The sequence below is a fragment of the Archocentrus centrarchus genome, chromosome 17 (genome assembly GCF_007364275.1).
Source record: "Archocentrus centrarchus isolate MPI-CPG fArcCen1 chromosome 17, fArcCen1, whole genome shotgun sequence".
Taxonomy (NCBI): Eukaryota; Metazoa; Chordata; class Actinopteri; order Cichliformes; family Cichlidae; genus Archocentrus; species Archocentrus centrarchus.
In genome coordinates, this window is record NC_044362.1 from 23,727,490 (window position 1) to 23,745,754 (window position 18,265).

The 18,265-nt window shown below is 41.1% G+C and overlaps 1 protein-coding gene across 1 annotated transcript; it reads left to right on the forward strand.

Annotated features, from left to right (window-relative positions):
* Positions 1-1,428: 1,428 nt before the first annotated feature.
* Positions 1,429-17,250, forward strand: phc3 (polyhomeotic homolog 3 (Drosophila)). The gene is made up of 15 exons (XM_030752439.1): positions 1,429-1,538; positions 2,869-3,068; positions 3,599-3,754; positions 3,840-3,914; positions 4,006-4,158; positions 4,299-4,388; positions 5,012-5,198; positions 5,562-6,199; positions 6,285-6,390; positions 6,475-6,758; positions 8,388-8,544; positions 8,730-8,847; positions 11,598-11,727; positions 14,805-15,087; positions 16,548-17,250. Exons 2-15 carry the CDS (start codon positions 2,904-2,906, stop codon positions 16,700-16,702), a joined length of 2,697 nt encoding a protein of 898 aa, XP_030608299.1. The 5' UTR covers positions 1,429-1,538; positions 2,869-2,903; the 3' UTR covers positions 16,703-17,250.
* The last annotated feature ends 1,015 nt before the right edge of the window (positions 17,251-18,265 follow it).

The window sequence follows — 18,265 nt, forward strand, 5'->3', positions numbered from 1 at the left end:
TAAGTAGTAGCGGTAATAGTAATAGTAGCATATTAGTTTCCTGCATGAATACGAATCAGAATATATGAGGCCGGACGGATAAGAAATTGTGTTCAGCAACACGACAAACAGTGGAGATCGTGACTACGTCTCACGAACTCCTTGAGACTGAGACTGTCTCTGATTTCCGAAAGTTTATGGCTGCTGGGAGGAAAACTGAGGGAGATGAAAAACTTAAATTCAGTTCAAGAACGATGTCATTCAGTTTGGATCCTGGAAAAACATGCAGTCGTCACAGGAATACCTACAGTTTAACAGAGATGACAGAAAGAAGGTCTACAGTTATTTTTTTATACATGTTTTGTAGGGTAAACCGAGTCCAGCTGGAACAGAGGCACAGCTGAAACACCTCAAATTATTCATGTTTCCTCTGCGCATGTGTGTCAGCGTCCGGAGATAACGGCAATTTTGTTTTTTGTTTTTTTCAAACGTAAGTGTTTCATTTCACCGCGTTTCACACTGGATAGTTATTTCTCTTTGTATCACTACTAAAATGAACCTAAATCATTGTAATTGTCGTCCTGCGCTTAAAAAGACTGAAAGACTTTGCAGTTGCTCTTCGAACGAATAATTTTTCAATTTTGCTCAATAGAAAATAAATAAATATAATAAAATATTTCTAGATATTTACAAGTGCTTTTAAGTGTTTTACAAATATTTGCTTTTAACTGTTGCTCAATAAATTACATTATTACTTGGAATTGACTATTTTTGTTGGCTGGTCTTTTTTTTTTTTTAAAGGTTACCTGCATTTGCGTGGAATTGGTTAGGTCTCAGCGTGATGGATGGGTTTTTGTTTCAACTGCACCCGTGAGTTTTTAAGCCAAATGTGAAGAAAAACTACTTATAGATATTTTGTATTATTTTTGTAGTACACGAGGAAAGGAAACATGAACTATAATTTGAGTCATGTATTGTGATTCGGGACCCAAAAGCAGACTCCTGAGGCACAATGGATTTAACAAAAAGCAAACGTGTTTATTTAGGCTGTTTACAAAGTCCATAAAAACAGAAAGAACTCAAGATGACGGAACAACACAGAGGACACAGGGGAGGAGTAATAAATACCACAAGGAACCAAATAATAAACTAGAACTAAGAACCAAGCTTAAACAAGAATAATACAACAATGAATTCATGAGACCGGATGGTCATGTGATGTGGCAATGACATCAATGGGATCAGCAGAAAAACAGGCCCTATCGCGACCAAACAATTAAAACTCATGTATTATTTTTGTAACTAAAATAAAAAACCTTTAATCATCAGGCATTCACTCTGCTCCTCGGCTGTGGAAGGTCCTCCCGCACTGCGAGCGGTGCTGTGCCGAAGCATTTTTTATTATCATATACTGCCTGCTTTGTGACACACCGCCTGATTTTTTTTTTTTTTTTTTTAATCTCCATTTTCAGCAGTGCCGACACATCAGTGGGTTTCATGACTGGGAGATTGTGTTGGGATATGGTCAGCTCCTGATGGCCCATGTCCTCCAAAACCAGGCAGGTAACGCCGACAAGAGGTGGATGGTTGTGCATGCATAATGCGCAGTGTGAGCCGCGAGGGGCAGAGCGGCAGGGGGTGACATCCAGTTGCGCTGAATGTAGTCTCTGAAGGTTCACAGACAGGGCATCAGAGATCACTGATTATGCGATCGTTCGGGGTTTGTCGAGAAAATCCTGCCCGCGTTTATTACCGGCTCTGCAGCGAAGAATAATGAGCAAAAAAACAATCAATATTCTGATATTCTGCTGCAACAGGCGTGTTTTATACAACCCAGCTTATTATTATGATTATGATTATAATTATTATTATTATTGAAATGTTCCTAAATTGTTACAGAGGTATGAGTGGCCTCCCACCTTACAGCAAATGTTAAAAACTCAATAATATGAATGATTTACATTCAAAAGCATGTTCAAGGGGTCTTGGTGAGAATGTTAAATATTACTATTATTAAATCTATCGTGCTGTTATTATTTGTTCACTTCATTTTTGCTTCTAGCTTGCAGTGTGTGTCAGAATTGCGTCTTGAAGATGATCTGCTCCAAAATCAGATTTATACCAAGTTTAGTTTTGGTTCAACTGGTTTTATTTTATTTATTTATTATTTCAAGAAGCTAAAACCTCACTGTGAGGTAGGGTATTTATGATGTCTATCATTTGTGTGAGTGTATTTGAATTTATTTGCATGGCTCTTGAGGTAAAACTGCCATACATTGTATAAAACTGTATTTTGCAGACTATTGTTTGTAGACAAAATGATTCTTTGTAAAAATGGATTATCATTTAATTTAAAACTCCACATGGCACCAATATATATTGCACTGAAAGTCATGAAAAAATAAAGGCCAAAGATAAAGGTGTCTTTAAATTTAATCAGATTAAAGTATATTCAGTTCAGTTCATGTTTATTTATGTATTTCCAATTCTGAAAAGCAGTCACCTTAAGGTGCTTCATACTGTACGGTAAAGACCCTGTAGTACTAAAGATCAAGCGACTCTCTATGAGCAAACACTTTACAATGGTGGGAAGGAAAAACTCCCTTTTTTTAACAGGAAGAAACCTCCAGCAGAACCAGTATCAGGGAGGAGCAGCCATCTGCCGTGACTGGGGTGAGGGGAGGGAGAATAAAAGAGAGCATAGGGAAATAAGGACAAAACACAGGCTAGTGGAGATAGGAGACAAACTTTTATGGCATGCTGCAGGGGTATTCAAACATGTGTGGAGTAAAAAGAAGAGTCAATCAAAATCGCAGCTGAAGCTCTGGTTGAACCAGCTCATGCTATCATGTTAATTCATGTCCTTTTTTAAAAAAAATATCTCCACAGTTTTCCTGATATTGAATCTGTGTGAAATCTGGGAGATGGACAGGCAGAGCCCAGGAGACAGACAGGCAGATACCAGTAAGACAGTAACCACCGCATCATCATCGTCATCATCTATCTTCACCATGGCAACAGTCAGTTCCCGTGCCCAACCACCCTCTACCTCCCTCAGCATCATCCCACCAGACAGACAAGCAGTCCAGGTAATAGACAGCACCTGCGACCTGGGTGTATGTTGTTCATTTAGAGAGTCCTGGCTTGACTGAAAAGTGATCAAGCAGACAGATTTTTGCGTTGTTTCACTTCACAGGTAAACATTCAGGGTAACGTCTGTTACCCTGAATGTTTACCTGTGAAGTGAAACAGTGTGCTTGACAGGCAAAGGTTATAGACAGTACCTGCCAGGCACCTGTCTGTAATTGTTTATTATCATTTATTATTTATTTATCAAACACAGTCAAGGTCACAGGAAGTACCTTTGGGTATTATTTATGTACAATGTACACACAGGACTTGATTTAAAGCTGATCCAGGTTATTGGACAGTACCACTGACCTCAACACGCATGTATTGTATAGATATATTGAATATTGATTGTCTGTTGCATGCACTTGCCAAGCAGGCTGACAGTGAAGGCATGAGTTATTACCTTTTATCTAATAACTGCAGCAGCCTTGTTCTGCATTTAGCTGATTTGTAAAGCGTTTTGAGTCTACATCATGTGACCCAACAGGTGATCCAGCACGCCATCCACAGACCTCAGAGCATAACGGCCCAGTACCTGCATCAGATGTACGCAGCCCAGCAGCAGCACTTTATGCTGCAGACAGCAGCCCTGCAGCAGCACCAGCACCCCTCACATCTGCAGAGTCTGGCCGCAATCCAGCAGGTCAGACGGTGTCTGTTTGTGTGCTGTGTGTCAGCGTGAGGATGAAGAGTGGAAAGTGAAATGTGTTTTCACTGTTTTTTTTTAGGCTTCAGTCTGTCAGAGGTCACCTTCTTCATCTACAGGCAGTTTGGTTCAGGCTGCGGGTGTCTCCCAAAACTCAGTAAGTGTGTGTGCGGTCTCACTCTGAGCACAAATACACACCTGAGCATATTTTGTTTTTACATCTTTCATCATCCCACCCCCTCATCCAGATCGCTTTACCAGCATCTCCAGTGACAGCGCGGCTGATTGGCCGAACTCAGACATCCACTGCCGGTGCGGCCACAATATCCCAACAGGCCATGCTTCTAGGAAACAGACCAGCCAGCTGTAACCAAGCTCAGATGTATCTTCGAACTCAGATGGTATAATCTTTACAATAATCTCAAGCTGCATTCATCCTGCTTTACTGTGTTGCCTTTTTGACTGCATGAGCCAACTTTTTTCTGGTTGATTTTTAACCAACCTGCCATCTGAGCTTCCCTGTTGCTTTTATCCTTGCCAGCTGATTCTAACTCCTGCAGCCACAGTAGCTGCAGTTCAGTCAGACCTCCCCACTGTGACCTCCTGCTCTTCATTACCTACCTCCTCTCAGGTACAATCATGCCACAACACTGGAGTTTTATGTGCCTCTGAATGCTACAGACCTTACAGTGGACCTATTATGTTCATTTCAGGCTCCCTATTATTGTTCTTGGACTCTTCTGGAGTAGCTTTGCAGAATTTACAGTTCAAAATAATCCTTATTTGCCTCATACTGCTGCTGCTGCTCAGTTCATCCTCTGTCTAAAACAAGCCATTTTCTCCCTTTAAGACCACCCTTCCTGTGAGTCAGGAGCTGATAGAAGTTCACACCTTCATACCTCACTGCCCACAGCTTTGAAGTTACTTTCTTCTGATTGGCTGCCCCTCTCAAACAGAGAGGATATCATATCATTAAGGATATCCCCTTCTCTTTGAAATCATGCACAGCAAAGAGTATTGGTGCACTGGGATGGGATTACTTGTGCATCATTTTGGAACATTACATTGCAACATTTTTATATTATATTTTATATCATAAAATAAGGAACAGCAGAACAGGTCCACTTATTCTAGCTATTTAATTATTTGTTGTCAATATGTTAGGACAAGGTACTGCACTGACTCTTCCTTCCACAACCAGAAACCTTTAATAACTGTGAAGAGTAACTGTTAACCGCTTATATTTCGGTGCAGAATCTAGCTGTGCGTGCCCATTTGCCTGGAGCTCTGGCTACAACCCACAGCGTCATCTTAAAGCCTTCTACTGAGTCCCAGGCTCTGTCTCCAGCTGCCTCTTTGCCCAAGACTCCAGTCTGTGGGCTGAAAAGCAACCAGCTGACTGATGCCTCAACAGAAACAGCACCATCTGTTACAACCCCAGGTGAGTTGATGCATTCCAGGGTTTAAGATAAGAAGCCAAAAGCAAGATTAGTGATGTCAAACTATGGGTGGACACTTGTTTTGGGTAGGTAAATACAATCTTCCAATAAATGTTTTAAAAGCAATATAAGTGTTTTAGGATGTAAATCTGCAGATGATAGAGAATTGAATAATTTCATTTTTTTAAGTAACATTGTAATTTATATTTGATCAAAAGTGCTAGAAGACTCATTACCAGGACACTAATGTTTATGTAAGTGCAGATATTTGCTTTTGTGTCAGGTTAAGTTTTTAATTTAAATCGTTCTGCATGATCTTGAGAGGTCACCTGTGAACTGGTATGTCCCTTATGTTCCCTCTGCAGCCTATCCTCCAGTGCAAACCCACACTCTAGTCAAGCAGCAGCTGTCCTGTCCAGTGGGCCAGCAGGTGGCGCACCACCAGCTTATTCTCCAGCGGGCCACAGGAGGAGCTCCCAGCAGCAGACAGCTGCAGCCTATCGCTCTCAGAGTAGCACCCCAAGATACCCACTCCAGTCCTCTTCCTCTTTCAGTTAAAAGATTGACCACTCCAACCAGCCCCCACTTACAACCACAAAATGAGCCCCCAGCCCCATCTTCCTCTTCTTCCCCATTAGTCACCAGTGTGTTTGCATCATCAGCTCAGACTTCAGTCCCAGCTGCCACTCTTCAGCCTCAGCCTCCTCCTCTGGTGGCTGCACCACAGCGTCGGACTTCATTCCCACAGATCCAGCAGCCTCCGCCTCCTCCTCCTCCTCTAATTCTCCCCAGGCTGCCCCAGAACCCGCCGGCCTCCATCCACAGGCTTTCCCTGCACTCAGTACGGGCCTTGGCAGTCCAGTCAGGACAGGTACTACAAACAGAACAGGATCTACCTGTGGCAGAGGCTCTGGTTCAGATGCCCTACCAGAACCTGCCACCTCCTCAGACGGTGGCTGTTGATCTGAAAGTGCATCCAGCCAAGCACAACGAAACTCTGCAAGTGAGTCAGCATATCCTGTTTTGAAGAGCTCCTGATCGGATTATGTGCTGGTTTGGCTGATTGTTTGTTTTGGTTTGAATTTCAGGTGGGGCAAATGTGCAAAGTGAATGGGCTGAGCTCAGAGGAGAGGAAAGATCCTCCAAGTGCACAACAAGACAGGACCCCTACACCACGTAAGCAGAATGGTTCAGGTACAGAATTATTACATTAACAAGATAATTTGCCTCTCCGAGACACCCCTCATCCCTGCATTCTTTATGCTTTTTATTGTTTAGCGATGATGGGTTCATCCTCCAGCCACTCGGTGATCAAATTAGCACAGGTGGAGGACTCCTCACAGCTTACCACCACTAACAAAAGCAGTAACAGCAGCAGCAACAACCCTCCTCCTCCACCACCTTCTCCTCTACCTCCTCCTGTCCTCCCTGCTGCAGCAAGAGTCCCCAGCCAGCCTCCCTCTGCCCCAGCCAGCCTCCCAGGAAGCCCCAAGAGGTCAACCCACGTCCTCACACACCTCGTGGAGGGCTTCGTCATCAAAGAGGGTCTGGAGCCATTCCCGGTATGTGGAGGTGCCACATACCGGGAATGGTATGTGGCACTTTGTGCCCTCTGCACAAAGTTAATTGCTGATTAATGGGAAGCACTATAAACACTTCACACCAGCTTTTTGTCATGCATTTTCTATTTCTTATTATTATTCATCTATAATCAACATTAAAATATTTCTGGAGCAGGTGAGGAAAAGAACGTGGAATTTAAAACTTAAATAAATGTCTAATTTTAAGAGTCATTTAGCCATAATGGAGAAATTCTCTTTTGATGTGGCTCTAATACAATACCTGTTCTACAACTGAGAGTAGCTTCAGTACAAAATAATGTATTTTCAGGTATAAATTCACTAATTAGGTACACCCCCTTTCATGATTCAAGAAGAGTAAGACTGTATAAATATATTGATGTAAACCACTGATACACATGAAATTTGACATTGTGTCATTGTATTATCTTTAAATTATAACGCCAGTGACATGATGCAATTTGCCTACATTTCGCTGAAGTCCCTCACTCCAGCCTGTTCTTGTTCAGCAGAGGTCCCAATTATTTTGTCACAGTTACTGGCATGGCTCATTTATGCACAAGGTGTCCTTTATTGAGGAAGCTGGCTAATTCATAATTATTCAGTATGCAGAGTTATTGTTGTGAAGGGGCTTATTTGTATGGAAGCTTGTTTCCGCTAAAAAATGCTATCCATAAGTCAAAATCTGGGGTTATTATCTCAGACCTTTGAGTTACTAACTTAAACTTCTGAGAAAAACAAGTCAAAATTCAGAAAATAACTCAATAACTAAAGCTAACCAAGTTTTCAGGGCCTAAACCTAAACAGGAAATGAAAGAAGAAAGTGAGAGATAAAGCAAAATGCAAAGGTCTTAGTGGGACACCAACTATGCTTTCTTGGCTGATAAACCAGTGATTTATCCCACTGTCACCCCTCCAACATCCTAATGTGAACATTGTAGGTTTTTGAAATGGGACCATTATCTCTGTGCAACCAATATTGACACAGCTACTGTGTCAACACACACACAAACATATACCAGGCCATCAAAAGCTGCCTTTCTGTCAGATAGTGCTGGTGTCATACACATAAACAAAGCGTCCTTTGGTGTCATTGCCTTAGGCACCGGAGGCAGCTATACTCTATACTCGCCACAAGGTAAAGGTGCTCTTTAAAGAGGATTAGGAGTAAAACACAAGTTTTCAGTGAGGACATCATGGCTTATGTCTTTTGTGTCGTGTGCCTTGTTCTGCTGTTTCACTCATTCACGGTTGTTTTTTGTTTAGTTTCTTAACTTTTGCTCAATGGTTAGCAATTTTGGTTCAGCTGCATAGGTACTGCTTATTAGCATCAGTTTAATGTTGATTTTGATCTATTCATGGGATTAAATATTAAATGTTGCCAGCTTTATCATTTACTCATAATTCTTTATTTCACGAGGATTTAGCAAGCCAAGTATCAGCCTAAATTTATAAAACACAGGAACGAAAATAGGTGTTCTGTAAAGTATAACTTCACTCTCGTCCAAATGCTGGAATCTGTCTGTGTATGTGAAACATCGTCCTGTCTGTTTGTGTCTTTATCAGTGCATGTCTAAGGTTTTACAATATTTAATGTGTTCCTTTATGCAGGTTGGTCCATCCTCGCAGTTATCAGAGCAGCAGGCTTCACTTCCAGAACCCCAGGACATATCGACCAATGGAGATGCAGCAGAGGACAGTCCACTGGATGCTGACCAGTCAGATTCATCTGACTCTGAGATGGAAAATGATGGCTCTGCAGCAGAAGGTGAGTAATAGTCTATTTCTGTGTGTGTGTGTGTGTGTGTGTGTGTGTGTGTGTGTGTGTGTGTGTGTGTGTGTGTGTGTGTGTGTGTGCATGTGTGTGTGTGTGTGTATGCGCGTGCGCATGTGTGTGTGTGTGCGTGTGCATGTGTGTGTTAACATGCGTGACTAACAGCTGGTCCTCTGAAGTTGCAGAGTTCGGGGAGAGTGTGGCAGCTGTGCTGCAGTGTGAATACTGTGGAAGCAGCGGTTACGCTCGCACGTTTCTGCGCTCCAAACGCTTCTGCTCCATGTCGTGTGTCCGAAGGTAAATAAAACACTTATTCCACTGGAAGCAGCCTTCAGAAAATGAGTACACTGTAGTCATAAAAGGATCTCCAGGGAGTCAGTTTTTTTTTTTAAATGATTCTCAGTTGGAGCTAAGGGGTCCAAACATGTGACAAGAAAATAAAATATCCCCCACCCCATCACACCAAAACCACCAGCCTGAACTGATGACACAAAGCAGGATGTATCGATGCTTTCATGTTGTTTATGCCAAATTCTGATCCTACCATCCATGTGTTGCAGCAGAAATCAAGACTCATCAGACTAGGCAACATTTTTCCAATCTTCTATTGTCCAGTTTTGTGAGCCTGTGTGAATTGTAGCCTCAGTTTCCTTTTCTCAGCTGACAGGGGTGGCACCTGGCCTTCTGCTGCTATAGTCCATCTGCTTCAACATTTGATGCGTTGTGCATTCAGAGATGCTCTTTTGGATACCTTGGCTGTAATGAGTGGTTATTTGAGTTGATGTTGCCTTCCTATCAGCTTGAAGCAGTCTGGTCCTCAACAAGGCATTTTCACCCAGAGAACTGCCGCTCACTGGATATTTTATCTTTTTCAGACCATCCATCCATCCATCCATCCATTTTCTTCCGCTTACCTGGGGCCAGGTCGTGGGGGCAGCAGCTTAAGCAGAGAAGCCCAGACCTCTCTCTTCATTGCCACCTCCTTCAGCTTTTCCAGGGGAACACTGAGGCTTTCCCAGGCCAGCTGAGAGATATAATCTACTGTCTTGGTTTTGTCAGGCTACAGTGCTGTTAGCTGTTTTTAAAATGGATATTATTAGTGGGATTCCTAACCCTGGAGATATCTGAGGATGACTATAATGATATTTGGAGTGCACCGACTACCAGCTCTAGATCCAGGCAAGAGATCTGCTGGGAAAATTTATAGAAATATGCTTTGTGGGTCCAAACACTAAAGTTATACATCTGGGTTTTCAGCAGACTGCCACAAAGAAATGGAAAAAGTTGTTTTTCAACCCATTAGCAGACAGCAGACTTTAATTACCAACATAAAAAACACAAATGGCTACCCTACCCATCTTAATGATGTAGTAGCTCATTTGGCACATGATCCAGGACAATTCATAGGTTATTGTAATGTATGAAGTACAGAAAGAAAGTTCTAACATTTTTGGTCACTTGTTGGCTGTATTGCACAAAGTAATAAAAGTTAAAATCCACTGAGAATTCAGAGGCGCACAGAGTCCTAACCAGGATAAAACAATCTTGTTTCACTAGCTGTGAAAATGGAAAAGTGGCAGTAAAATGACCAACATGAGCACAGCTTCAGTGAAGACCCCATTAAGTCATCGCTGTGTGCAGTTTTCTTTAAAATCTGACCAGTTTTTATGAACGGACACCTCATTATCACATGAGCTCATTGGTCCTTCAGTTGGATGAGCTAAAAATGGGCAAATAAGATAAATCCCCCAGACTGCAGATGCCCAGTATAAGCAAACATGGGCTACATGATGACAGCTTGACAAAGGACCCCTTCATCTCCATCCTCCTGCCTGTGACCAGGGAAACAGTCAAAATTCCATGTTGAAGGATATCTCAATTCCTAAAATGCATCAGGAGGAGAGAAGAGGCTTGCTTGAGCTATAATCCAGGATGCACAGGTGTTTCCTCTGTGGAAGTATTTTTACCTTCAGCAAATAAAAGAGGACTGGCAAACAGCTGTAATATACAATCCATGGTGGGAGGAGGACTCTTATTCATATGTTGTTTCACTTATTTAACATTATCAAACTTTCTGCCCCGCATAAAGGGTATGATCCAAATTGAACCATGTCATGAACACTGGCACACTTGAGTGATGCAGTTGTGTCAAATCTCATATTTAATTGACATCACTTTAAAATGAGGCTCTAAAGTGAGGCTGACTTCCTAAGTGCCTGTTGCCTTGATTCCTTTCTCCTCGTGTCGCTTTCTCACCTCCTCCGCTTGCATCGCTGGTGGGAGGAACTACTTTGCAAAGAAGAGGAGGAGAGGAATCGAGACTTCGGGAACACGTGAACTAAATCAGACACCAATGAGGATGTAAAGTAAAAAACACAAAAAAAGCACAAGGTCCTAACTTTCAAAATAAAACAGGAAGTAAGATGAAAGAGAGACTGGGCCCACACTCACACTAGGAACACAGGAGGTGGAATAAAAAGAAACACACAACTGAAACAAAACAAGTGCTGAGGACAGCAATAAAAATCCAAGAATCAGGATTTTACCATTCAAAGAAACCATAGACAATACAAAGGCCATGCTAATTTTTGATTATTCAGTGCTTTGTTATTAGAAATTGAGCTTTGTAAATCATTTTGAATCTTTTTATTTTATTGTTTTTCAGTGTTAGTGCCATTGGTTGAGGTTCACCACAGTCTGTGGAAAGAATGAGTACCACTCATGAGCTGGTGGCAGGGTGTTGTTGTAACAAAGCACCATCTTCTGCTGCAGAAACTGCAGAAAATTACAGTCTGAGTCAGTAATATAGAATTACGTCATCTGGCATCTGCGGTCCCACTGATGTGAGCAGATAATCATTTCCAGGTTTCCCAGAGTCTCTGTCAAGGCAACGAAAAGAGGACAACTCTTGAGTCTCACTGTTTCCCATTGAACTGTGAGGAAAATAACATCTCGTATCGCTTTTAGACTTCATGAATGATGTGATATCATAATATTAGGGAGGAATGCCCTTATCCGTCTAACATTTCATGGCTCTTTCTCTTCAGGTTCAGTGTGAGCTGCACCAAGCGTATCACGGTGCTTAAAGCAGGTCGCTGGGTCCACAGGCCAGTGGGCAGGAGAGGACGACCCCCCAGCAGGGTCAATGGAGCCCCCAGAGAACACTTTATGATGCAGGTCAGTTAATCTCATTGGCCTGATGCATGTAGGAAGATACAATATATGGTCAAAAAGTACCTTGCCACCTACAGGAGCTGCTCGCTCATGGAAACCCATGCCATGAAGCTCCTGGTGCACTGCTTTTGTGCTGATGTTAAAGCCAGAGGAAGTTTGGAGCTCTGCATCTCAGCACTCAGTGACTCTGCAAGGTCACAATACTTATCACTCTGTGTACATTGACATTTGCTGTTTTTGTTTTTAGTATATTTAGTGTTACATCTATTCTGTTTAATTTTTGCTTTATTGAACTTTATGAAACATTTTACTTCATAGAGTTTGAGCTTCTTTCTTCATTTTTATCTAATTGAGCCATTTTGGGTTTGTTTGTTTTTTTCTCCCACAAATGACTACATGTTTACATAATAAACAAAAGCATTATCTAGGCTCCCACACTCCTCTACCAAGTCAAATACATCTGTTTGTTTAGAGAAGAACAGATTTGGAGGTTTTTTGACAGACACTTTTCTGCCAGGAGGACTTTCTTGTTATTTGTACTGTGTTTGCCTCTTTCTTTACTGCGAGGTGACAAGTAGCAAGAACTATATGGTCTGCATCCTGTCAACTTCTTCTTGCAGTCCAGAAAAAACATATTTCATCTCATTGGCTTCTTCTTTCCAACACAAGCACATGCCAGACATGAAGCTATCCACAGCTTCACATTTGTAAACAAACCAGCATGTTGGACAGAATATTCAGGGTGATCAGGTCAACCGGCAGATGGGCATCTCTAATACAAACAACCAAATGGCCTTTCCAGGTGGCTAATATCTGAGATGTCCATCAGCTCTGAAAACAAACATTAAAATGATTCATGTAATTTTATTATTTATTTTTCTTAAAGCTGCAGCAACAAGCTTGTTGTTGCTCCGGTATATGCCACTTTAAGTAACTCCTCATTTCCTTAAACGTCTGGAGTGTAGGTGGAGAGTGCATGATTCATAAAGTTGCAATAGCAACATTAGAAGGACATATGTAAGGTTGAAGGATAACTATTGCCCTTTTTCTTGATTTCTGTTAAGCAGTCCTGTGAAAAATGAAATAGACCCCATGATTCTGTTGTGTGGAGAACCACTTTTAATAGCAATAACATGAAGTAATTGTTTTCTGTATGACTTCAGTCTGTCACATCATTGTGGAGGAATTTTGGCCCTCTCTTTGTTACAACGTTGTTTCAGTTTCCTCACCTGCTTATTATAATTTCACCTTATTCATCACTTAGTCCAGTGCGTTCCAGCCTTGGGCTTGAGTGGGCTTTAAAGGTGTTGTGTTTCCTTTGTTTCCAGTTAATTTATTAGTGCAGCATCAGCCTTTAAACTTACATAATTCTAGTTTTGAGTATATTTCTGAATCTTGTTTCATTTTTTCAGGTTCACTAACCATCATCTACCTTTTTTTAAAAAAAAAAAAAAAAGGCTGTGTGTTATTGTGAAAAACTCAGGACACATAATGATTCAGTAGACTGTGTAGAACCAGTTTTAGCAGCAATAACTTGAAATAGATCATTTTCGTTTTCTGTGTGACTTTCAGTTTGTCACATCCTTGTGGAGGAGTTTTCGCCCACTGTTCTTTAAAACATTGCTTCAGTTCATTGAGGTTTGTGGATATTCGTTCATGCACAGCCCTCTTAAGATCCCACCACAGCATGTCAATCAGGTTGAGGTCTGGACTTTGACTGGGTCATTGCAACACCTTGATTCTTTTCTTTTTCAGCCAGTCTGTCATAGATGTGCCGCTGTGCTTGGTCCTGTTGAATGACCCAGTTTTAGCCAAGCTTTAGCTGTCAGTCAGGTGCCCTCACATTTGACTCTCAAATAGTTTGGTATACAGAGAATATGGTTGACTCAGTGACCACAAGGTCCCCAGGTCTTGTGGCTGCAAAACAAGCCCAAATCATCACCCCCTCAACCACAATGCTCAACAGTTGGTATGAGGTGTTTGTGCTGATCACCAAATGTGGCAAATGTGGCACTGACCAAACATCTCCATTTTGGTCTTGTTTGTCATCGTTCCAGAAGTCTTGTATTTTGTTCAGATGCAACTTTGCAAATCTAAGCCATGCTGCATGTTCTTTTTAGAGAGATGTTTCTCCTGGCAACTCTACTAACCAAGCCATATTTGTTCAGTCTTTTTCTAATTGTACTGTCATGAACTTTAACATTTAATATGCTAACTGAGGCCTGTAGACTCTCAGTAGTGCATGTCCATATTAAACATGCACATGGTTTCAGTTAATGGGGTCAGTGAAGCTAGACTTTTTCAACATACTCTATAAAGTTCAAGAGCAGGGGAGCTCACTTAGGCAACAGCCACCTGCTTCTTCTGTTTGCATGGAGCAGCCAATTAGAAAAATGCTGGCTTAAAAGGAAAGTAGCAAAAATAGCTTTTTTCAGACAGGATGAACTGAGGGGCTTCACTGTGTGATGATTAAAATAAGAATTTTGAACTGTGAATAATACAAAGATACTCTACTGGAGCTGAAAATGAGCAGAATACAGTTGATCTCTTCAGAGTTTAGACAAAACAAAGAATGAAAAGAGTAGACAAAATGTAAGTGCAGCTTGTAAAAGTATTATTTTAACAAAATGTCCATTCAAAATTTTGCCACCTCCATGAAATCAAAATGAAGGACAGACTTACAAGCCAATGATTATTACCAGTTAGGTATAACAAAAATGTATTTTTGAAGGCTGACAGACTCCAGAGGTGGTAATATATACATTTTTCCTGGTTGACATAGTCCATTTTATATTATTTAACCCTTTTAAATAATATAAACTGGGTGGAAATATTTTGACAGCAGCATTTAATGAGCTATTTGATCCTAAGACTTTCCACCGAGCTCAGACATTAAGGTTTGCAGCTGAAAGTAAATATTCACAGTGAATTAAAACTAAAATTTATTTGCATCTTTCTTATACAGCTGGTAAGAACTAAAAGTAACCTGAGACACGGTCTAATACCTGGTTTCTGTTTGTTACTGTATGTAGTCCAGCTCTAAAAGACACAGTGACTATTTGTGTCTTTGTGCATCACAGGCTCACAGGTCATTTGGCTCCAAAGAGACCCAACATAGTTCACAGAGAGAGGAAGATGAGCAGCACGAGGAGGAGGAGGAGGAGGAGGAGGAGGAGGAGGAGGAAGGAGAAGAACCTCCCGTTCCCATGACAACCAGGCTTCGGAAGCAGGCTGAGAGAGAGCGGGAGAGGGTGAGAGAGCAGAGGACGATAGAAACGATCACCATTTCAGACACAGAAGACGACAGCTGTCCGTCTCAGTGGAACGTGGAGCAAGTGTTTTGTTATATCAGCACCCTGCCAGGTAATGCCATTTGTCATACTTCTGAAGCACAATTTTTGTCACTAAAGAACTGGCAAATATACATGGTTGTGACCTCTTATCCCTGTGCTGTACTGGAGCTTGCTGTGATTGGTTTGTTTTAGATTTTTGCTTCTTTCCTGCAGTTTTTTAAACAGGTTAAATACATTTTAACCTACATTTTAACCTTTAAATACAAGCCCTGAAGCTTTCACGCGGACACAGCATGGTCACTTGCGGGTGACAGCACATAGTGTACACTCACAGGCCACTTCATTGGTCAACTGCTCGTTAGTATTAAAGTGTAATCAGCCAATCAGATGGCCACAATTTAGTGCATTTCGGCATGTAGACATAGTGAAGACAACCTGCTGAAGTTTAAACTAAGCATCAGAATGAGGATGAAAGGTGATTTAAGTAACTTTGAACATGGCATGGTTGTTGGTCCCAGAGGGGCTGATCTGAGAATTTCAGAAACTGCTGATCTACTGTGATTTTCCAGCCATCTCTAGGTTTACAGACAATAACCCAAAAAAAAAGAAACTATCTAGTGAGCAGCAGTTCTCTTGGTGAAAATGCCTTATTGAGGAGAATGGCAAGACTGCTTTGAGCTTATGAGGCAACAGCAACTGAAATAAATACTTATTACAACCAAGGTATGCATAAGAGCATCTAAATATGCAACACATTGAACCTTGAAGCAGATGGGCTATAGCGGCAGAAGACCACCCTGCATGCCACTCCTATCTGCACCTCACCAAAATTAGACAGATAACTGGAAAAAAAAGTGGGCTGTTGAGGCTTGATTTCTGCTGTGACATTCAGATGTTAGGTTCAGAAATACCAACTGAGAATATTTTAAATATCACAGCCCACCTGAGCATTGTTCTTGTCCATCGCTTTATGACCACAGTGTACCCATCTTATGATGGCTGCTTCCAGCAGGATAATGCAAAAAAGCTCCAAACCCCAAATCATCTCAAACTGAGATATTGATCATGACAATAAGTTCACCGTACTCAAATGGCCTCCACAGTCACCAGATCTAAATCCAATAGAGGACCTTTGGGATGTGCTGGAACAGGAGATTCACATCACGGATGTGCAGCAGATAAAACTGCAGCACCTGTGCAATGCTGTCACGTTAATATCGACCAAAATCTCAGAGGAATGTTTGCAGCACCTTGCTGAATCTGAACCACAAAGAATAAAAGTAGTTCTGAAGACAAAGGGAGGTCCCACCTGGTACAAGCAAGGTACCTAATAAAGTGTCCAGTGAGTGTATGTAGCGCATCCGGCTGATTCAGACAGATGTTAAAAATGACAAAATGGCTCTCTTTAAATCTGACCTGATGTTTTTATATTTTTATGATGTAAATTTATGAGTATTGCACATAAAATAATTAACATGGTTCACACACCATGGTGGCAGAAACCTCTCAGTCCAGTTCTGTTTCCTCCAGGTGGTGCTGATGTTGCCGAGGAGTTTCGCTCCCAAGAAATAGATGGTCAGGCTCTGCTGCTTCTCACAGAGGATCACCTGGTCAGCTCCATGAACCTTAAACTGGGACCTGCACTGAAACTTTGCGCACACATTAATGCTCTCAAAGATGCATAAGCAATTAACATTCCTACTCTATGCGAATGTAAAGAAAAACAAGGCTGGCCGCAACTCTGCAGAGACAATAAGGAAGTGCTGCTCATCTTTAAACTGGTTATTTAAAAACACACCCACAAAACACAACAGAGCTCACTGAACTGAACTAATTCCAGTTTTTAAGACCACTGCCAATAATTTCTCCAGGTGCTGCCTCTTACATAGTAAGATTTCAGTCAGCTCACTCTAAGATGATTTTAGAATCTTACCTGCGCTGCTTTGGCACATTTCTCCTAATACTTTTAAAGGTTTCAGTACTGAAATGGCATTTCCTAAAACTGCTCATACATAGATAAAAACTAGTTAAACTGCAGAACTTATATGATTTGTAAAGTGAAGGACCCAAACACGGGATTTTAGGAAACAAAACACAAACCTTTATTTGTTGAAATGCCAAATCCAACACTTAACAGGGAACCAGGAAAAAATAAGAAACATGCAGATACCATAACAGCTCAGGGGAAGGACTATTTATACACATCAGGGAAGTGGAAACAGCTGGGGAAAAGACAACTATCTATAGAAGCTTGTTTCTGCCACTGGAAAAAAAAGATTTTGTTTTTTAAGTTAATTTTTTTAAAGTTAATTTCAAGTTATTTTCCCAAAGGTTTGAGTTTGTTAGTTAGTATTAAGCTAGGTATATCAAAATTTTGAGTTGATAAGCTAAATTCTTTAATTAATAAGTTAATTAATAAATTAATAAGTTTTCCGATATAACCTTAAATTCGACCTATGGCTAGAAAAAAAAGTTTTAGTGGCAGAAACAAGCTACCATAACTATCTAATGGGAAATAAGAGGCCCCAACTAAAAAGAATTCTAAAACATTATACAAAGGGAACACAGGATGTTAGAATAATAAACTCAAAACAAAACACAAAGACACACACAAAGTAAAACTCTTCACTGGGATGGTCTGCAGAGTGTTCAGAGATATAATTAGTTAAAAAAACAAAAAAACAAAAATGCATAGTTATTTAGAAAGAGCACAGTATTTTTACATTTCACTTTGTGAGTGGAAAATATTTTTCCTCCAGTGATCACATGATAGCCCAGCAACTGACTGGCAACCTGTTTAGGGTGTACCCACCCTTCCTCTCGCCCTATGGATGTTCACACAGTAAAATAAAATGCTTGCTGTAACAGAAATAACTGAAAATGTGCAGAGCACTGCACAGGACAAAACAAGTATCTGTCAATACCAACAAAGCACAGGCCTACTGTCTGCATATACTACAGTAATAAATCAGTGCTGGTGGTCTCTGATTGTCCTGTCACTGTTTGGCCACAGATTCTCATTAAGCTCACACCAAATGCTCTTATTTGCAAAGTAACACGGGGAAAACTGGCGTATACACCTCATCCATCCTCCGCATTCTTCTGCATCTTCCTGTAATCTGCTGACTTTCCTGAGCTCTGTTCTTTTCCTCTTGCACGCACAGGCTAGTGCTCCTATAAAAGCAGCTTCATCTGTGTTAACAAACTGTTGTTGTCCTCATGTTCTATAAATATGTTCAATACTCATG